We start from the raw sequence: 20167 nt of genomic DNA on the forward strand, positions 1-20167 counted from the left end.
CTACACCTGAGCTGCATCCCTCCTCAAGGATTATATGTCTGCAACCCTACACCATGCCCATGTCTTTGGCTACTCACAAATGGAAATAGCATCTGACTTTCTTGGACTGGGATTTCCAGCAAGACTGCATCGAGAACCACAGTAACAGAAGGCTACACCCTCACCCCCGTGTTTGTAGCAAGCAGAATATGATGAGATGAAGAGCAAACAAGTCACTTACCACTAGGGTTGAAAGACATGCAGCAGATGGGCTTCTCGTGTGCTGGGAAGTGAGCCACAATACCATCGCTGTCCGAGTCCTCGCTTACCAGCACCTGTGCAGTAACGGAAAGAACAGAAGAATAGTGGCGTACCTGCATTTTATCCTTTTTACATTCACAGTCCAAGGGTTGTGGCAAAGTTACGTGTGTGTGTGTGTGTGTGTGTGTGTGATGCATTTATTTGCATTTCTGATATATTTCAATACAGGCAAGGTATAAATAAAAATAATATGAAAAGAAAAGAATCTCTGAAATAATAATAAAGTAGAAATTTAGAAATAACAGAAAACAGAACACATTCCTTGACTGACTTCCCATCCTCTCCTTCCATGGTTCCTTAGATCTCCTCTTTTTCTTGTGTTTTCTTGGTTCAGCCCGTCTATCGCAACTCCTTATTTTAACTCTAGTTATTTCTTACACTGCTGAGAATCTTACCATCCTTCTAGGCTGATCATCTGCTTATAATACTTTTTCATATACTCAATAAAAAATATCCAGTCCTCCTTATGTCTTTTATCATTTTGATTTCTTATTCTAATGGTCATCCCCCCTACCTCCACATATTCTAACAATTTGATATGCCATTCTTCTTTCGTTGGCACCTTATTTGTTTTCCGTTTTTGCGCTAATAACACATGGGCAGCTGTTGCCACACACAGGAACGAATTTCTCTCTTTTGTTGGTAACTTCTGTTGTTATTAAACCCAACAAAAATGCTTCTGAATTTTTAGCAAATGATTTTTTAAACATTTTTTAAAGTTCATTATAGATCATTTCCCAATAGTTTTTAATTATGCTACACGACCACCACATGTGGTAAAAGGATCCCTGTGCCATCTTACATTTCCAACAGTTACCCTTTGTTGATTTTGACATTTTTGCTAGTTTGTTTGGCATCAAATACCACCTGTACATCATCTTCATGAGTTTTCCGCTTAGTGTGTAGCATGCCATAAACGTTAAATTTAATTTCCACGGTTGTTCCCATAATGCAAAATCAATGTTTTGTCCCACGTCTCTGGCCCAGCTTATCGATGATTTCACCATTTGTCCTTTGTGTCCCACTCAAGTAATAAATTATACATTTTAGATAATATTTTAACCCTGGAGCCTAATAACTCTCTTTCAAGCTGCGAGTTTTGTTCTGCAAATCCACATTTTTTATCTAACTTAAATGATGCATTCAACTGATGATAACTTAACAAATCTACCACCTGATCCTTTATCTCTCCATACCCTTTCAATTTATATTCCTCCCTGGTGACTGTTAACAAGTTTCTATAATGTACTCCAATTTGTCTGTGTATAATTTTTTTTCCTTGCAAGGACTTCTGTTGGTGGCAACCACATATGTGTTTTCCTTTCTAATAAGTTTTTGTATTTCTCCCATACCCTATACAGTTTTTTCCCTAATTATGTGTTTTGAGAAACTCTTATATATCTTGCTCTTCCTGTACCACCAGACAAAGTTACCTGTTTTTATACTGTCACGTTCAGACGATACTCTACACAGAAAGTAAAGACAGAAAAAATGGCACCAGGTGCAGGGAACTTGAAGCCCTGTAAACATTACTAGGTTACAAGTCCAATCTTCTCTGGCCACTGGCCATCCTGGCTAGCTGGGGCTAATGAGAGATGAAGTCTAGCAACATCTAGCAGGCTGCAGGCTTTGACCTTTCTAGCAAAGGAATCGCTTCCAACCAACCCAAACATCTTCCAATGGAGACTGAACCACGGCACCAGTTTCCTCCACCCTTTCTCCCTAGCATGTAGTTATGAAACTAATAACGCTGGAGAGAAGTGGGGGAAACACACAACAGGGCCACATTGTGTGTTCACATGGCTCCATATTACAGGGAGAGGAGCTAGGAGTCAATATGGTGTTGCTGCTGCTGGATAGTGACAGCCCTGCATTGCCTGTTCCTGCTCAAGGATAGCATCTCCAAGCCCACCCAACCCTTGGCACCACTGTGCTCATCAATTTCCCTCTTCCAAACGCTTGTACAACACTATAAACATGAACATGCAACATCCTCTGCCTGTGCCAACCATCTAAGGAAGAATAAGTAGCACAGAAACATTTTCCAAGGCAAATGTTTCAGAATAAAACTGGTAGCTCATCCATGGCCATTTGGTGGATAAACTCAACCAGAGACAACATACCTTGTTACTGTTGTGTACGGCAATGCAGCCAGGTAAGAGCCACCTGTGGTGCAAAGCAAGGCAAGGTGGGCAAGCCTCAGGCAATACACAATACACAAGAAAGGTTCAGGCTGGATGCAAAGTCCAGGTTGTGTCCTGGGAAACAGAGCTCTGAAGTTGCTCCCAAAAGGAGAAAGCTAAACCTGAGGCCTTCTGTAGGAGTAAGAGCAGGTGCAGCCTGATTGTTAGCCCCACCTGTGCTGCAAGATGCTATTCTGCTTAAAGAAGCCCAGCCTCTCTACTGATCTCCTGCTGTGACAGAGCAGAGGAGCCTTGGGTCTTACTGCTACTTCTGCAGTGGAGCCTCTGAGTCAGAGGCAGACAGTGTCACATTCTCAATCTAGGATCGGTGCTGGCCCTGCAGGTTCATCTGACAGTAGCACATCTGGGACTGGCCCTGCATGCACTTGGCTCTTCTGCTTCAGAGTCCTCGCCCTCATCCCCTGACAATGAGGAATCAAACCCCTGGGTCGTGATTCTATCGTGACTTCTGAGCGCAGAATGGCGTTTTCATTTGGGATGCTGCATAAAAGGAGGAAGGTAAGTACGGTAATAAGGCTGCCCCAAGCCATTTGCTCCCTGATGCGAAGGACAAGATGGCACCCTCTCCCTGCTTCCCTGCACAGGGACCAGTGAGACTGGCAGCTGAATTTTACTTCCAACGCTGGTGACATGCTGCTGCAGCTGGGGCAGCAGACTAGTTTAGGGAGCTTAGGACGGACTGTGTGGCTCCGTCCACCAACAGAAATGGCTGGGGGAAATGGCTGCCCCTCAGCAACTGCCACCTGAGGCCACTGTCTTATTTTGCCTAATAGTAGGGCCAGCCCAGGTAGGTAGATAGACAGACAGATGTTTCAAGGTATAGCAGCAACTTGATCACAACAAACCAACAGGGCCCAGTTTTGAGCTTGGCATCCCTACCACCCCTACTCCACCCCTTTTCAGTTTTCTCCTGCATTCCCCCACTCCGAAAACCCATGACCCCTTCTCTATGAAAAATGACATTTAATTAATATTATGTATTAGAACATCCCTGTTATTTGAGAGTGCATCAAGAGAGAAAATGCCAGGACACCAGGGGTTGGACTAGATGACCGTTTGGGTCCCTTCCAACTCTTAGGTTCTATGATACCTTCAAGCTTCCATGAACTGTTGGCACAACTGTATCTTTTTTGTTGGATTCCAACATTAACAGACAGGACAATATTTGGGGCCTGGATTGAATTAGAGAGGAGAATTCATTTATTTAATAGACAGCAGCGGGGGCTTTTTAAAGAAAAAAAATACATATTCTGTCATCGGTGGCACAGATTTGCTGGGATGTGTTTAGTCATAAGCAGATGGGATGAGTTCCCTCCTACGTTTTCACAGGACAGATATTAGACACCTTGGCTTTGAAGTCCAGACAAGTTCCTGACTTTTCATCAGATTTTTGCAACTGTCCATAATGGTCAGTCACAGACTTGCTTGGGAAGAGGAAAGGCCATTAAACGGGATCATCAAACCCAAAAAAAGGAGACGCAGTGGGCATGATGATATCAGAGAAACATCCAGTGAAGCTAAATGCTCAAAGATTCAGGAAAGATGAAAGAAAGTACACCTTCACGCAGCACACAGTTCAGCTATGGAACATGCTCTTGCAGGAGGGAGTGACTCCCAGCAACTCAGAGGGCTTTGAAAGATGCTTGGAGAAATTCATGGAGGGATAAGGCTATCAATGGCTTCTAGCCATGATGCCTAAGCTCTCCCTCCATAGTCAGTATTGCTTCTGAATACCAGCTGCTAGAAACCATAGGAGAGGAGAGTTGCTCTCCTGCTCAAATCCTGCTTGAAGGTTTCTCACAGGCATCTGGTTGGCCACTGGACTAGATGGGCCATTGGCTATTGGTTAACATGGCCAAGCCATGTTCAAATTCAAAGTTACTGTGCAGCAATAGATAATCCATATCGAGGTCGCTGGCCTGATTAGACCCAACGCTCTTGGACAGGACAGTCCTCAAACAGAGACCTTCAAATGTTCTTCGTATTGCATGGACACACAATCCAAGGGTGAGGGACCTTTGGCCCTCCAGATATTGCAGAAGTACCACTCCCATCAGCCCTAGGAAGCATGGGCAATGGCTAGGGGTGATGGGAGTTGTAGTTTGGCAACATCTAGATGACCAAGGATTCTCCACACCTGTTCTAGGCCTAACTGTACATTACGTGAACAAATACATTTCTAAGAACAAGGTGGCTTCTAGAAGCTCCAAGAAAGCCCCATAACCATTTCAGGTTCTGTACATTTCCCTCAAGCTCAGATACCAGGCTGTAAAACAACACACACACTCCAAATCCAGAACTCTCTCTCTTAACAAGCCAGCCTTGTAGATGTCAGAAAAGGCAAGTAAATAAGATGATCCTCTGTGGTACAGAGAAGCCGCACTTGGGCTTCTGGAGAGATCAAGCCCTTAACATCCTTCCTTCCCCCACGGCAGCACCACCTTCTTCCGACCCCAAAGCCTTGGCCTGTCGCCGCCATCCCTGAAAGCGCATTAGAAAAACTCTTTCAGAGGCAAGGTTCATAAATCTGACCATTATCCTGCATAACGCACAGGAACGCAATATTTCCTCAGTTATATCTCCTCCGATCAAGAAAGGAGAAGCAAGTAGGCACTCAAGAAATCAACATTAAGTCTCCCTTCTGTCAAGACCCCAAAAATCACCACTTGTCTTGTCAGCTGCTCGACCTCACTTCCCCAAAGAGAGCTGATGATTTTCAAAAGGGAACAGATTCCACCTCGAGGGCTTAAGTGAATACGCTCAGCTCCATCAACTGACTGGATTAAAGTTCAACAGAGACATTGCTAGACAATGGAGGACACAGGTGGAACGTCCCTTTAAAACAGGAGGACAAATGATTATAAAAGACTAACATGACCTTCAGGTGTCCTGAAAAAACCCCCAAAGAACTGAACTTGCTTGCAGTAAAGGAGACAGATTTAGAACTGTGGTACAGACACACACATTGCAAGGCATCCTGGTTTTATTCTGTGTGATTTTTGGCCTGCATTGTGCCACAATTAATTTACCTCACATTTTTCTACCTCTTGACCATTCCCATGTATGTATTTATTTAAGAATTTCTGTGCCACCTTTCAAAACATGAGAGAGTTTTCTCAAGAGGTCTTACATTAAATATATATGAATAGGTAATTAAAATACCAAGAGGTAAAAGATCAGCAAAAATCACCTTGGATCTGCAAACCAATATATACAATCAAATATATAACAATAAAATGCAAATATATATGAGCAGTATTATTTTAATATCCTGACCACCTCTTCCCACAAAGACAGATTGAAAAAGGAAAGTCCAAGGCTCGCCTAAAAAAAAAATGAAGGAGTCAAACATGCATTTTGAGGGAGGGTGTTGCCAGAGACATGAAGCCAACACTAAAAAGGCCCTATTCTTTAGGCAGGGTCATCTGGCTCAGCTCCTAACTCTGAACAAGATGTTTCTAGTGTGGTGGTGCTGCCCATGGGCTGTTTACTGGCCTGTTCTATACCCCCCCCCCAATTGCCTATTGAATGGTAACAAGGGACTGGGATTTTCTGATAGACTGGGCCCTAGGTCACATGACTGGGATTTTCTGATAGACTGGGCCCTAGGTCACATGACTGAGATGAAAACGGTTTGGAATAGGTGAAAGTCTCTCCTTGCCTCATCTGCCATGCCCCTGGAACACCCCTTTTTGGAGACCTGCACTGGGGTATCTCAAGCTTAGCCGGGGTCAGGGACTAGTGTAACCCTGGCTCAGGTTATGAAAAAACAAGACCCGCCAGATCCAAACTCTCTCACCCTGGGTTTGGATTCTGCTGCCAGTGGGTGTACCACCCTCCCACTGCCCCCCAGACACCCGGCTCCACTTCATCGGTGTCAGTAGATTCTGCAGTCCTGAAGTCTACCCACGTTTGTTTGTGGCACGGAACATATTTAATTGGGCATTGAAGTGAAGTAGATGCCTTTCTCCTTCATTTCTGACCTGCCTGAGTGCATTGGATTGCAATGCCTCATTTGATCTGTGTTTGATCTTTTCTTACTGTATGCTGGAGCGGGTTGTGTTGTGTGTGTCTCCCTCCCCCCGCCCCCGCTTAAATAAAGAACAACAGAAGGCAGACTAAACAGTTTAGGAACCTAACCCAGGAATTCAAATATCGCATGAACCCTTGTAACCACAGCAGCATCTTCAACCGTATTCATCCATCCAGACGGGTCGGCGTTTGAAATTTCCTACTGCTGAGTTGTGGCCCTTACAGGTTTGCTATGTTTCGAGTTCCCATTTACGTTGTTGGCATTGTTTTGCACACATACTCCTGAAGAGGGAAATGTGTATGTGGATCAACTGAACGAAGCTGAAATAATAGACAAGACAGAGAGGCATTCCCCTAGCTTTAATGGTGCCCTTTAAACCAATCTTTAAAGACATCTCTAGCCTGGTAGCCAGAGGCGACAAGAAATTTCACGCAGGTGAATGAGAAGGCTGGGGGAGAAAGGGAGAGAGGACTTCTTAAAAGAAAGCCTGGACTGAAAAAACTGCCTTCCGTACAGACCCTCTTGGGTGCTGAGATCAGCAGAGTGGGCACTCTTGCTGGTTCCTCCGCCCTCAGAAGGCCAGGGCCTTCTCTGTGGCAGCCCCTAAACTGTGGAGCTCCCTCCTCATAGAGCTTCGTTTGGCACTTTCAATGTACAGCTTCCGGAGAAGGTCAAAGATGCACCACTTTACCCTGGATTTTTGACACTTGAGCTGTATATATTTTTAGGACCCATCTCATTTTTATGATTTTAAATTGTTTTAAATTGTTTTTAATGTTGTGCTTTAATTTTGCAACCCATCCAGGGACCTTAGAATGAAGGATGGGCAATAGATAGATAGATAAAAAGTAAGTATTTATCCTTCTGCTTTTTTTGCAGCAACAAATTGGTTTTTTTTTTAATTGCGAAGCCCTCATCTGTCCAATCTGACAGAGCCAATATAATGTCAGCTTCAATTTTTTTAAGATGTTCAGCAGCAATAATGGGTGGAGAAAAAAGAACTCTGAAAGAAAAACAATGAGCACCTCAAAACATTTATAGCTAAGGTCAAACATCAGTAGGGAGAAGAAGGAGGGGGAAGCTAAATGTGATAAATCTGCAACGTTAACAGCTGCTTCCCTTTTAATAGAATCCAGCGTAAACTCAGAGCAGCCTTTGGCTTGGCTCGAGCCATTAATCTGCGACAAAAATGTCTTCTTGAGAAAAAGCAGAGCCCCTTTAATAAAAGTTAAGGCAGACAGTATTGGGTTCAGAGGGAATCCTGTTGCTTTTTTATATATAAAGAGAATTATTCAATAATAAGTGCAGATAGAAAGCACACACAGGAAAAAAAAACAGGGGAAGTCAACACTGAGGGTAGCAGACTGCATTATCTGCAAAAAGAGAGTTTTGCTGTAAATAAACACTGGCGACAACATGGGCTAATGAAAGTCTACATGGTAGGTTTAAGTTTTATTGTTGGGAGGTCATTTATTTGTTAAGTTCTTGGCCTGAGGCCCACGGATGGCTTTTCTCATAGAGTCTTGATACTTGATAAGCATCTTTCATTGGCCATGGTTTTTTCCCTTTTTTAAAAATCAAATCCTTAAACTGAATGAAAATTAACTTTGCATGTTGCTGCTATTGGCCATGCCTCTCTTCCCTCACCAAATTTTATTGTCTTCTATATTACAATACACTAATAAAGGGGTTTGCGGGGCAGTGGGGGGGGGGCAGTTGCACAGAAAAGTGCCAAAACCCTGGATCCAGAAAAGCCCATTTATCCATATGGCTTTTTCAACAGCATGTTCTTTGCATACAGTTAGAAGCTCTGCTTTCATGCGAAAAGCAAAACTTGGCAGGATTTGAAATAAAGAGGAACCTTCAATGTTTGCTTCTCTGCTTATTAAATCTATATACCACCCTTTCTCCTCAAAGGGTGCCCAAGGCAGCTAGTAACATTAAATTTGATAGGGCCATACTCAAAACAATAATTAAAGTGATTCTTTAAATCTGCAGTGCCCCGAATGTTCCTATCCCCTTCCAGGTGCCTGGACAAATAAATATGTATTTGGATTTTGCCTGGAGGATAAGTTTATCAATGGCTATGAGCCATCATGGCGATGGTTTACCTCCACTGTTGGAGGCAATATGCCTATGGATGCCTGTTGTTGGGAAAGTCAGGGGGAGAGGGTTGCTGTTACACTCGGGTCCTGATTGTGGGCTTCCCATTGGGGCACCTGGCTGGCCACTGTGAGAACAGGATGCTGTGCTAAATGGACCACTGGCCTGATCCAACAGGGCTCTTACTGCATTCTTAACATGGGCAGGGAAGGGGACTGGCAGATCTCCCCCACAGGAGGGAGTTTGCCCCCCAAAAGGACATCTGTGACTAGGCAACCGTTGTCTAACACGCTTCTGGAAGGGGGGGGCTGGATTTTAAACCCTCAGTCACTTTAAAGCACCACGCAGGGCTCTTTGCAAGGACTTTGTGACTTCAAAGCACCCAAACACATCACTGTGACATCAGGTGATTGACAGAAGCCAGAATCTGATAAGGAACTAGTCTGTGGAGCCAAAAAGAGTATCCCAGCCTTAGTCTTTGCAGATTGACAGCAATGCAGATTGGTCTGTTTTAGCTATTGGTGTGTGTAGGGGGTGAGTTTTGTCAGTATGCTAGTTGAAGTGTCTGCTGCTGGCTGAATTGTCTCCATTTTATGCCAAGTTGGATTTGATAGCTGGATTTTAAATCAATGAACTATTGCCGGTTCGGCTTTATTGTTTTATTATTGAATCGTTGGTATGCTATGCTCTAACATTTTATTCTGCTTGCTGTGGCATGTCACCTGGAGGATTTTCTTTTTATTAGGCAGCTCAAAATTGGAAATAGATGCATTCATAAAAAGAGCTCAAGCTTCAAACTAGGAATCTCAATGCCCAATGACCTGGCCGAGTGAGGAACTTGTGCGGGCTCAGAATTCGCTGCCGCCTTCAAGCACACGGGAAGCTGCCTTATAGCAAGTGCTACCTTACACCAAGCTTCTAGCCCTCATGGAGGCACAGAGATAGATTCTGAAAGATTGTGGGCAATGCCTTTTGAAACAAAAGGGCTAACAGAGTAAGAATTCCAGTGTGGGTGTGTTGGTTATGGGGTCCTTCATAAGAAGCTAGAAAGCTGCCTTGTTCTGAATCAGACCATTGGCCTATCTAGATCAATACTGTCTACACAGACTGGCAGCAGCTCTACAAGGTTTCAAGCAGGGGTCTTTCCCCAGTCCTACCTAAGCACACCAGGGTTTGAACCCGGGCCCTGTTGGAAGTTTGATAGCAACTCAGCTTGTACAAGAGGGGTTTGTGTGGAGTTAAGACAGATATGGAACCTCCCGATTCCCAGACTATCCCTGTACCTTTATCTCTATGCTGACTTCTCTATCTCTTTGTTATTTAGAATGATACATCTAAGTTTGCATCCTGTTTATAACTTCCTGCTCCTCACACCTATCTCTCAGACCACAAGATAAAAAGTCATCTTTGAACTACCCTCCAAGAGAACAAAGGAGAAAGATGGCTGCATTGTTCTTCTCTAGACTAGACAGACTAAAACGAGGAACTTTTTCTACCAGTCATGTATTTCCTACAGTAAATTACTTCATTATATTGGGGTGTGTGGGTGTGTGGGGGTGTGTGTGTGTGTGTGTGAGAGAGAGAGAGAGAGAGAGAGAGAGATTCCAACAGGTAAAGTCTACTCCCTAACCAAAATTCACAAGACAGGCACTCTTACTCTTCAAAAGTTATCCCAACAGGCCCTTTTGTATTCACTGAGATACAACCCTTCTGCATTGGACCCTGTGATTGGCAGGCAGTGATTCACACAATATGGTAAGCCAAAGGGACAGTGCAAATTTGAAGACTCCCGGAGAGAAGCTTGCAGCTGCTTTGTCGCTCCTTGGTTTTTTTGCTCCCATGCTGTGCAGCGCATTGTCCAAGCCCAGGTTCGAGGTTAAGCTCTTTCTCCTTGCTAACCACAAGCTGTAGCCAAGGTTTGCTCTTTGTGGAGTAGAAAAGCAGTCAAGAGGAGTCCACATCAACCATAGGTTGGCTCACCATGGCATGTGAACAAGGTTCATTACGAAGCTTCTAAACCGGCCACATGAATACCAGGACCTTGGCCTTCTGGTCAACAGGACAGCAGCATCCACTCACTGCACATTGATTTCTGCGCTCTCCTCTGCACTGAGTTACACCGCATTCCTCTGCCTTAAATTTCAGCCAGTGACGGATGGCAGAGGGGATGGCTTGGAGAATACACCCTCCAGGCCTGGGTTCGAGTACCTAGCCTTAGCAAGTGTAGGTCTATGCATGCTTTGACTTACTGGATCAAGGCAGACTTCCCCAACTTGGTGCTCTCCAGAAGTTTTTGACTATTAGCTCCCATCAGCCCTGAAAACTCTGTTGGCTAGGACTTATGGGAGTCGTAGTCCAAAACATCTGGAGAGCACTAAGTTGGGGGAGGCTGGGTTAGGGCAACTATTGCAATAAAAAAATATTGCTCCTTTTTCTTTCTGTTACCATGCATTCTCCATCAGCTATACAAGACATTTAGCAGGTTTAAAGTGAGGCCCAAAACTGCAAGGCTTTTGAGAAAGGTCATTATTTCAGACCAACTCTGGGTGGTCCCACCCAATGAATTAATTAAGTCAAAAATCAAAAGGTCAAAAGAAAACATCAGTCCAGCCACTAAAAGTTTATGCGTTTAATTTCAATTAGGGGAAGGGGGGCAGAAGAAGAGGAAATCTGTATATCTTTGTTTTCACTCATTTCAACTAATTGATGGCTCCAAAGAAACGACCATTACATCTAACTGAAAAGTTTGCTAACACTTCATTAAAAGGAAGTTTAAACAAGCTCACAAACCTTGTTAATGTATTTGGGTCGACCACAAAGTTGTTTGGGCTTCTCGGTAATTATTTTTATTCAGCTTTCAAATATAAACACAACAGCCAAGTCCAATAATTCAACTCTATATATATATATATATATATAAAACCTGATGCTACAGTTCTGTTTCAAAAACTACCACTGTTGGGGGCTGACTACGTAAACTGCTACCACAAGCAATTTTTCACAAAAAGGTGTCTGTGCTGAGAAAAGTTCACTAAAATATTTTCCGTCCAACAGGTTCCACAGCCTGAAGAGCAAAAGCAAACCTTTATTCTCCCATATACTGTATGGTCTCTAAGTAAGCTTTTCAGGGTACAAAAGTCACAAGAACTGGGTTCAAATCTCAGATATGCAGGGGCATTTTCCAAGTAACCTCAATCTTTCTGAACTTGCTCTTCCAGAATTGTTGTGAGAACAAGAGGGGATAGTCCACGACTGTGTGTACCACAGCGCACATTTAAAGCACATGACCTCCCCCAAATAATCATGGGAACTTCCGTTTGCTATGTGTGCTGGGAATTGAAGCTCTGTGGGAGAGTCAACTGCAGCTCCCAGGATTCTTTGGGGAAAGCTGTGTGCTGTAGAATGTATGGTGTGCATGCAGCCACTCTCCTGGTAACCAGAGGTGAGAAGGAATTGCATGCAGATTCCCTCCAGTATTGGGGGCAGGAACCCTCTGAATGCCAGCTGATGAGAATCACAAGTGGGCAACAGGCTGTTGCACTCAAGCCCTGCTGATGGGCTTTCCATTCTGGCTGGCCACTGTGAGAACAGGATGCTAAACTAGATGGGCCTTTGTAGTGTAGTGGTTAAGAGCGGTAGTCTCGTAATCTGGGGAACCGGGTTCGCGTCTCCGCTCCTCCACATGCAGCTGCTGGGTGACCTTGGGCTAGTCACACTTCTTTGAAGTCTCTCAGCCCCACTCACCTCACAGAGTGTTTGTTGTGGGGGAGGAAGGGAAAGGAGAATTTTAGCCGCTTTGAGACTCCTTAAAGGGAGTGAAAGGCGGGATATCAAATCCAAACTCTTCTTCTTCTTCTTCTTCTTCTTTGGCCTGATCCAGCAGTCAGGCTCCTTTTAGGTTCTTGTGGACTCTATTATATTGGCCCATCATAAGCCGCTGGCCACAAGGGAGACATGACAACAGGCTGGTGTGAGACCTGAGGGACCTTGAAAGCAAAAACTGCAGACAGAATACCTTTTCCTTTTATGAAGATCATGCTGCAAAACACTGAGGCCCACCCTCACCACTGAAAAAGTTCTAAATTGTTAATTCCAGCGGTGTTTCAAGATCCCCAGGCTCAAAAGAACAAGGGCTGGCATGTTATTCCTGGCTTGGAATAGTCCAAGCACAGAGGCTGTAGTTATTCTGTGATACTTCAGGGGCGTCAGACAAAAAAAAACAACAGCCCGGAACCCTCAACTTAGCAATAATGCCTTACTTATATTTCACCATGTACTTGAATAACTCAAGCGCTTTTCTTTTTACACCTATACACAACACTCACACACTACAAAACCCCCAAAGTTTTTCACCAAATCCATTAAGCAGGCTGGCTCACGATTGCTATAAAGATCAGAGGCCAAGTTCATTACAGACAAAAATCCTCTAAATCATATATAAGGCAACTTAAAAACCTAAGATAAATCATTTTATTACTAAAGCTATTGCTGGAGGAGTCTGGGAGCAGACACTGAACGTCAGAAATAATGACTGCATTAAAAAAGGCTTCATGAGAAATTTATGAAGTAGAATTTCTTTCTGCCTTCTCCACTCCCCCACCCCACCCCTGGCCCATTCTCCTGGCACTGTAGGAAAAGCCAAGAAAATATTTTCCAGGAAAGCATAATAAACTCTGAATGGATCAACAACCTTATACTGAGATAATTGAACCTTATAAAAACTTAAAATGAAATATTTTGGGTTTCCCCCACCACCTTTTGGGTTTCGTGTTATTTTGCATTTAAGTAGGTCCTTGGAGGTCAAACGAAGAAAGTATTTCTTTGAACCGGTTTCTCAAGGAACAGGCTCCAAGCAACACGTTTGAAGCTGGAAAAACAATTGTTATTTTAGAAAAATTAGGGGGTGTGGGAAAGAGAAGGACTATCGGCATAGTGAGTCGAACACAATATGGTTTAAACTGAAGTACAGGAGACCCAGAATTGTTCTGCACACCAGTGTGGTTAAGTAGAGTAGCATTCCCCCAACACCATTCCTTTCCGTTGTTGCTTGATCACAATTGCCATCATCCTTGGCCATGAGGCTGGTGGAAGTTGGAGTCCCAACAGCATCTGGTGGGCACCAGGTTGGGGAAAATGAGTTAGAGTATTGACCTAGACCAAGGAGACCCAAGTTGAAATTCTCACCCAGCCATGAAGCTCACTTGGTAACCTTGAGTCAGTCCCTACCTCTGCCTATTCACAGGATGGTTGAGAGAATAAAATTGAAGGCGGAAGCAGTAAACCATGTATTCCTCCTGAAACCCTTGTTGGGAGAGCAATGTCCTCGCTCAAAATACAGAGGCAGAGCCTCTTACTTGGAAGAAAGAGACCTTTACTTAGGCAAGTAATGATACAGGCTTAGCAACAGGCACAGCGCTCAAGAGTCATGATCTGGGAGTTTAGGAGCAGGGCAAGAAGTTCGAACTGGATGGAAGCAATGAAGATGTCCCAACAAGTTTCCCCATCCCTCATTTGAAGGCGAGGTGTGGCATGCTCGCTTGCAGGAATGTCAAGTTTGCAAGTGTGTGCTCCATCAGGGTGGGGTGGGTCTCCCCCATCTGCAAAGGCATTGCCTGGTTCTAGGTGACAAAGCCTGAATCCTCCTGATCAGTCTCCTGTTCAGGCTCCCCCATCAGATGAATAAATCCCTTCCCAACCTCCACTGAGACACTCTGCTCTGCAGGAAGGTCAGAAGATAGAGCAGGCACCGTTGTTCCCCATTCCAAAGTGTCTGCCTCCAACCTAGGTTCCCACCATTCCTCCTGCTCCTGCTCCGACAGTAATGCGGGGCTCATGATTGGTAAGATATAAATGCTATAAACAATAATTAATAAATCTGGTGCAGCTATCTAGGCCCTGACAGCTTCTAGGAGAGATTACTGCAATGCATGGTATTTGGAACTGCCTGTGAAGACTGTTCAGAAACTTCAGATAGTTAAGCTGTGAAGCTGTTAACTGGTATGGATGCTCATGCCCCACATACTGTTTCCCCATGCTACAGGCGGTGAGGCTCATTCCAAACAGTTAAGTCTGCTATCTTATGATGGGATAACTTTCTTTTTCTAGTTCATCTTTCACCCCACCCAGAAATAAAAATAAAACCTCCTCTTTTCCAATGCAGAGAAAACAGAATGTTGCATCCACTAGGCATTGTATAGGAATGGTGGGTGGGGAGGAGAGGGGTGTTCTCAGACCATTTTATTTGGCAAAATAACAGAACACAAGAAGATCAGGTCAGCTGCCCATCTGCTCTCACAGTGCCCAACCAGATGTCTTAGCGGGAAGACAGCAAACAGGACCTGAGTGCAACAGTGCTCTCCGCTCCTGCAACTTCCAACAAATTGTTATTGAGAGGTATGCTGTCTAAGAGTTGGAGGCAGAACACAGACATCAAGGTTGGTAGCCATGGATAGGTATACCCTGCATGAATTTGCCTAATCCTCTTTTAAAGCTATCCAAGTTGACTATCAGTGCCTCTTGTGGGGGGAAATGCCATAGTTTGACTATGTGTTATGTGAAAGACTTTCTTTTGTTGGTTCTGAATCTTCCACCATTCAGCACTGGATAGTTCCAATATCAATGCACTTTATCTATAGATACTTGCTAGAAAAAAGCTAAATGCGGCCAGGCAGGTGCCCATGAGAAGTCAGCAAGCAGGGCCTGAGTGCAACAGTGCTCTCATGGCCTGCAGTTTCCAGCAACTGGTATTCAGAGGCATCTTGGTCTCGAATGATGGAGGGAGACCATAGCCATTGTGGCTAGATGCCATTGATAGAAGCACTGCTAGCACAGTGCTGTTTACCTACTATCAACTGGGAAATGTTGGAGGTTAGTGCAAACATTCAGGATCACTGGCAAGTTACTCCTTATGACTCTTCTTACTCAGTATTGCAATAGTTAAAGCCTGCCAATGAGGCCCTCTAAGAAGCAACACAATCTCAACCTCTCTCTCTCTCTTAGCAGTTGCTTTGGGCCCTCGGGTGGTCCCACTCCATTACGGATTCATCATTGCAATCAGGCCATACCCACATCACACAAGTGGTCACCCCCAATCAACATCAGTGTCGGGCAATTACAAGAAAGATGCGGAGCGACACTTCACACTTGGCACTGTCAAAAATGTCACTTAGCTGAGTCCTCTTCAGCTGCACGAGAGCTGGCTTTCATTCATTCCCAATTAGCAGTTCCCGTTCAATAAATCCATTCCACCCACAAATAATCTTAGCCCCTGTGGGGGTGAGGCGGGTATGTTGAAAAACAGGGGGGAACTCAAAACAAAACAGGGCTATATTTTGCATCAGTTGTTACAAAAATCATCAAATAAGCTGAGGGTTCAGGGTGGAACTAGACACAACAGTTATCACAGGGTTGCCACAGCAAACAGCCATCTTGTGTCAAGTCTTCCACTGTTCCTCCATCATGACTTGCCAGTGTTATGTCTTTGTCCTGCTGGCAACAGTCAACAATGTGGTGAGAAAGAACCAGTGCAACTTGATGACATCACAAGCATCATAACAAAGGGGCACCTACCTAAGCGTTCCAGGAACCTCAACTTGCAGCTGCTGTTTTTCAGTGACAGCCCCATATTACTGGTGATGAGGACTGATTTATTACATTTATATCCCACCCTTCCTACAAAGAAGCCCAGGGCACCAAACGCACAAACAATAAAAGCTAAAAACCATTCCAACACAGAGGTAGGCTGGGAAAGCTCTCTACTTAAAAGGCACATTGTTAGACGGGGAAGGTGTTCAAGTAGGTGCCAGAAAGACGGGAGAGCGCTCCGAAGAGTAGGTGCCACCATGCTAGAGGCCTGCTACAAATATGGTGCACAACGGGCCTCCTGGTAAGATGGTACTTGCAGGAGGCCATCACCTGCAGAATGCAGTGATCAACTGGAGCACATAGCAACCACTCCATCTTGTCCAGTCTTCTGTGCGCAGCGGTTTTCAGGCTGTGCCCTGGGAAAGCCTGGGAGGTGGAGCAGAGGTGAGATGCTCCCAGAGGCTCCTCAGCCTGCCCTTTAGCCACACCTTTGCTTTAGGTGGCAGATTGGGAAGGGCAGTGAACCTCTGCACCAAAAAAGGCAACAGACCCATGTGCTAAAGAGGAAAAGTTCCAACAGTGAAAGTTTTTAGACTCATGATTTTATTTTGTTTTGCTCATATGAACATGTTCTTACCTGGCCTTCTCCAACCGTCTCAGTATCGATAACCGTTACGATCCCGGGAACCAAGGGACTGCGTCGGGTATTGCTGTGAGCTAAGATTTCTTCTTCTGTCGCTCCTGATGGCAGAGTGCCTGTCAGCTGGGTCACGACTTTCCCAACCATGGTGAGCCCGGTTTTTATGGTCTATTTAAAATGAAATAAAAAGAACAGTTAACGCAAAACTCATTTTAACCGCAGCACTTGTTTTGCCCCTTGTAAGCAAGTTACAGCAACAGCTACTTGAGAATGAAGGTGAAACCCTTTACACACTGCATTTCCTTTAAAAAGCTGCACCAAAGTAAGAAGGAATAATAACGCTAGAAAATTTATAGATATTCACAGAACCTATTATTTAGCGCACATGCTCTCTCTTTATATATATACACACATACACATACACATACACACACACCATATTTTCCCCTGACGGGACAGAACCTAGCTACTGCAGTTCCTCCCTGGCTGGGCTGCTGCAACACACTCTGCACAGGGTTTCCTTTGAAGATAGCCTATATAATTTTCCTGTGATTTTATTACCGAGACTGAAGAGCAGATTATAAACAAGCAGCAGCGTCAACGTAATTGAAAAGCCAGTCTGGAAGCTGTAGCTGCTGCAGAATGCATATCTGGGAGTGGGAAGAACTGAATTCAATAGGACTTACTTCTGAGTAGGAGCGCCATTGTGAAATGTGAAATTTTCACCCACAAAATGTTGTGATGGAGGGAAAGGCTACCCATGGACACTTGCCACAATGGCTATGTTCTCCGTCCACTGTCACAGGAGGCAGGCCTCTGAACACCAGCTGCTGGGAATCACAAGTGGGGAGGTCTGCTGCTGCTCTCATGTTCTGTATTTGGGCTTCCCCCCTAGGCATCTGATTGGCCACTGCTGAGAACAGGACACTGGACTAGATCCAGAAGGGCTCTTCTGATGTCCTTCTATCTCAGCATATCACATCTGTTTGACTGGTGTACTCCTAAGTTCCCACTACCAAGAGCCTTTGGCCTGATCCTGCAGCCTCCTCTTACAGTCTTCTTATGTTAAGTTCTTATAAGCTAAAGGGCCTCTGGGAGATGCAGAAATGAGACCAGAGAAAAGGAAAAACTCATATGTGAAATGACAAAATGAAGCTCCTCATTCAAATTCCAAATGGTTGTGGTGTGCAGGGAGGGGGGGAGTACTGAGGGGGGAATCAGTTCAGATGACGGACTGGAGGACAAGCCACAAATCAATTGCAACTGCTTTGTTTAGTGCTAAAAACTCAAACTGCAGTGATTAGAAAACACATTAGTGTTCATCAATTAGTAGCCGAGCATTTGGCTTGAATTATTCATGGGGAAATGACTTACACACAAGACTCTGTTAGTGTGTTGTCAGGAAAACCTCTGAAGGGGCCAACAGAACCAGGCGCCACTGTGTATCGACGGCACCGATCCAGCCAGGAAGCCCGATTAACCTCTGAGATGCCTCAGTTGATGTACTTACCCTATTAATGCTAATGGAGATGCTACCACTTTTTAAAAAAAAGAAGAAGAAGAAGAAAAAGTCGGAGCCAGCCAGGCTTCATCAAGGGAAAAGTCTTTAGGTTTTTAAAGTCTTTTAGCAATAGACATATCCTGTCATTTGTGTGTCTTGGTGTCTTATCCCTCACCCCCACCTCCAACCTTTTAAAGCTCCCCCAACAAATGGGAAGGAATAAAATCCTTAAACAACTGGCATGCCAACAATTTCTTGGAAAACACACACATACACTCCAAGCAACCTGATGCAATATGCACTGCCTCAGTAGGCCTATTGACGCGATCAGCTGTCTAAGGGTAGCAACCCTAGAAATCCCCGCAGCCTCTGGTAGCATGGTGTTAGAACCAAGCTGCTTTTGTACAAGGCCTGGACTGAGAATTCATACAAGCTGCTGGGAATCGCAGGTGAGGAGAGCGATGCTGCGCTCAAGTGCTACATGTAGGCTTCTCATTGCGGCATCTGGTTGGCCACTGTGAGAACAGGATGCTGCACTAGATGGAACTTTTGCCTGATCCATCAGTCAGGATCTTCTTGCTGAGGCTTCACACTATCACTCAGCTGCCCTTCGTTGCCTAAGACACGAGTACCATCTCTGGAGGGAAGGGTATTTTCACAACACCCAGTCCCATAAGGATAAAGGGGGCTCTATTATCTTAAACAGAGCAGGGGAACCTGTGGCCCTCCAGAAGTTGGAGTTCTCATTAGCCCCAGTCAGCATGGCCAATAGCCAGGGATGATGGGAGATGCAGTCTGAAAACATCTGGAGGACAAGAGCTCCCACCCACTCCTAGTCTGTCCATTCGCCTCTAGTGCCCATTTCCTCCGTTCCCTCTAAGGTAAGTACATGAATAAAAGCATTGGACTGAGTGAGAAGAACCAGTTTATTGGCTCCACCCTTTTAGCTCCCAGATTTATTTAACCATTTAATTCAGGCACGGGAAACCTGTAGCTCTCCAGATGTTGCTGGACTCCAACTCCTATCATCTTGAGTCGGAACAGCCAGTGTTCAGAGATGATGGAATATGTAGTTCAACACAATCTGGAGGGCCACAGGTTCCCCAGCCCTGATCTCTGATAAAAAGGGCCTAAAAAGGAACACTTCTACAGCATTATTCTTCAAGGTTCTTCTAGGGAAGGGGGGGGAGATCCCTTTCCTACACACACATACACTACCGTTTTCGACAAGACATTAATCACTACCGTTTTATAATCCACAAGCGATTAAACAAACGTCTGTAATTACGAGCAGATGCAATACTCCAGGCAGCAGGAAAGGAACTGCATTATAAACGCACAGTAAATTTTACATAGAGAGAGAGATATGATATAATCAAAGAGCAGGTTAGAGAGAGAGCTTCATTTAATTTATTTATGCAGACGTAAGATGCCTTGTTACTGGAGGCATACAAGCACATCGCAGGGCGTACAAGAACATTACAACTCAATCCTTTCCCCCCACCCAAGTTTCAAATGCATTCAGTACAACCATAGACTGGAATTAAAAGGAGGCTTTTTGGACCAAGAACAGCAGCTTTGTGTCTTCTTTTCTTATCTTCCTCCAGTAACATCTAGTAACTTAAAGCATGTGACATAGCACCATAATGCAAAGAGATTCGCCATCATGTTTCACAAGGTGTTGTTTGCAAAAGGCAAGGAAATATGGAGCGTGGTGACATTGGATCATATGCTTTGTTTCAATAGGCATTACTAGAGGAAGCAACAAAAGGCTACCCCTTGCAGTGGTGGCCTGGTCAGGA

At 44.6% G+C, this 20167-nt stretch overlaps 1 protein-coding gene across 1 annotated transcript in view; it reads right to left on the reverse strand.

The window, feature by feature from the left end:
• BCAS3 (BCAS3 microtubule associated cell migration factor) overlaps nt 1-20167 on the reverse strand; it is a 476692-nt gene that overhangs the window by 355603 nt on the left and 100922 nt on the right. Inside the window, exons 12-13 of the mRNA XM_080983313.1 lie at nt 16862-17032; nt 221-314 (exon numbers count right to left, since the gene is read on the reverse strand). Of these exons, the coding sequence (XP_080839439.1) occupies nt 221-314; nt 16862-17032 (265 nt within the window). The remainder of the gene's footprint in view (nt 1-220; nt 315-16861; nt 17033-20167) is intronic.

The sequence above is a fragment of the Podarcis pityusensis genome (genome assembly GCF_964106645.2).
Source record: "Podarcis pityusensis genome assembly, chromosome: 15".
Classification (NCBI taxonomy): domain Eukaryota; kingdom Metazoa; phylum Chordata; class Lepidosauria; order Squamata; family Lacertidae; genus Podarcis; species Podarcis pityusensis.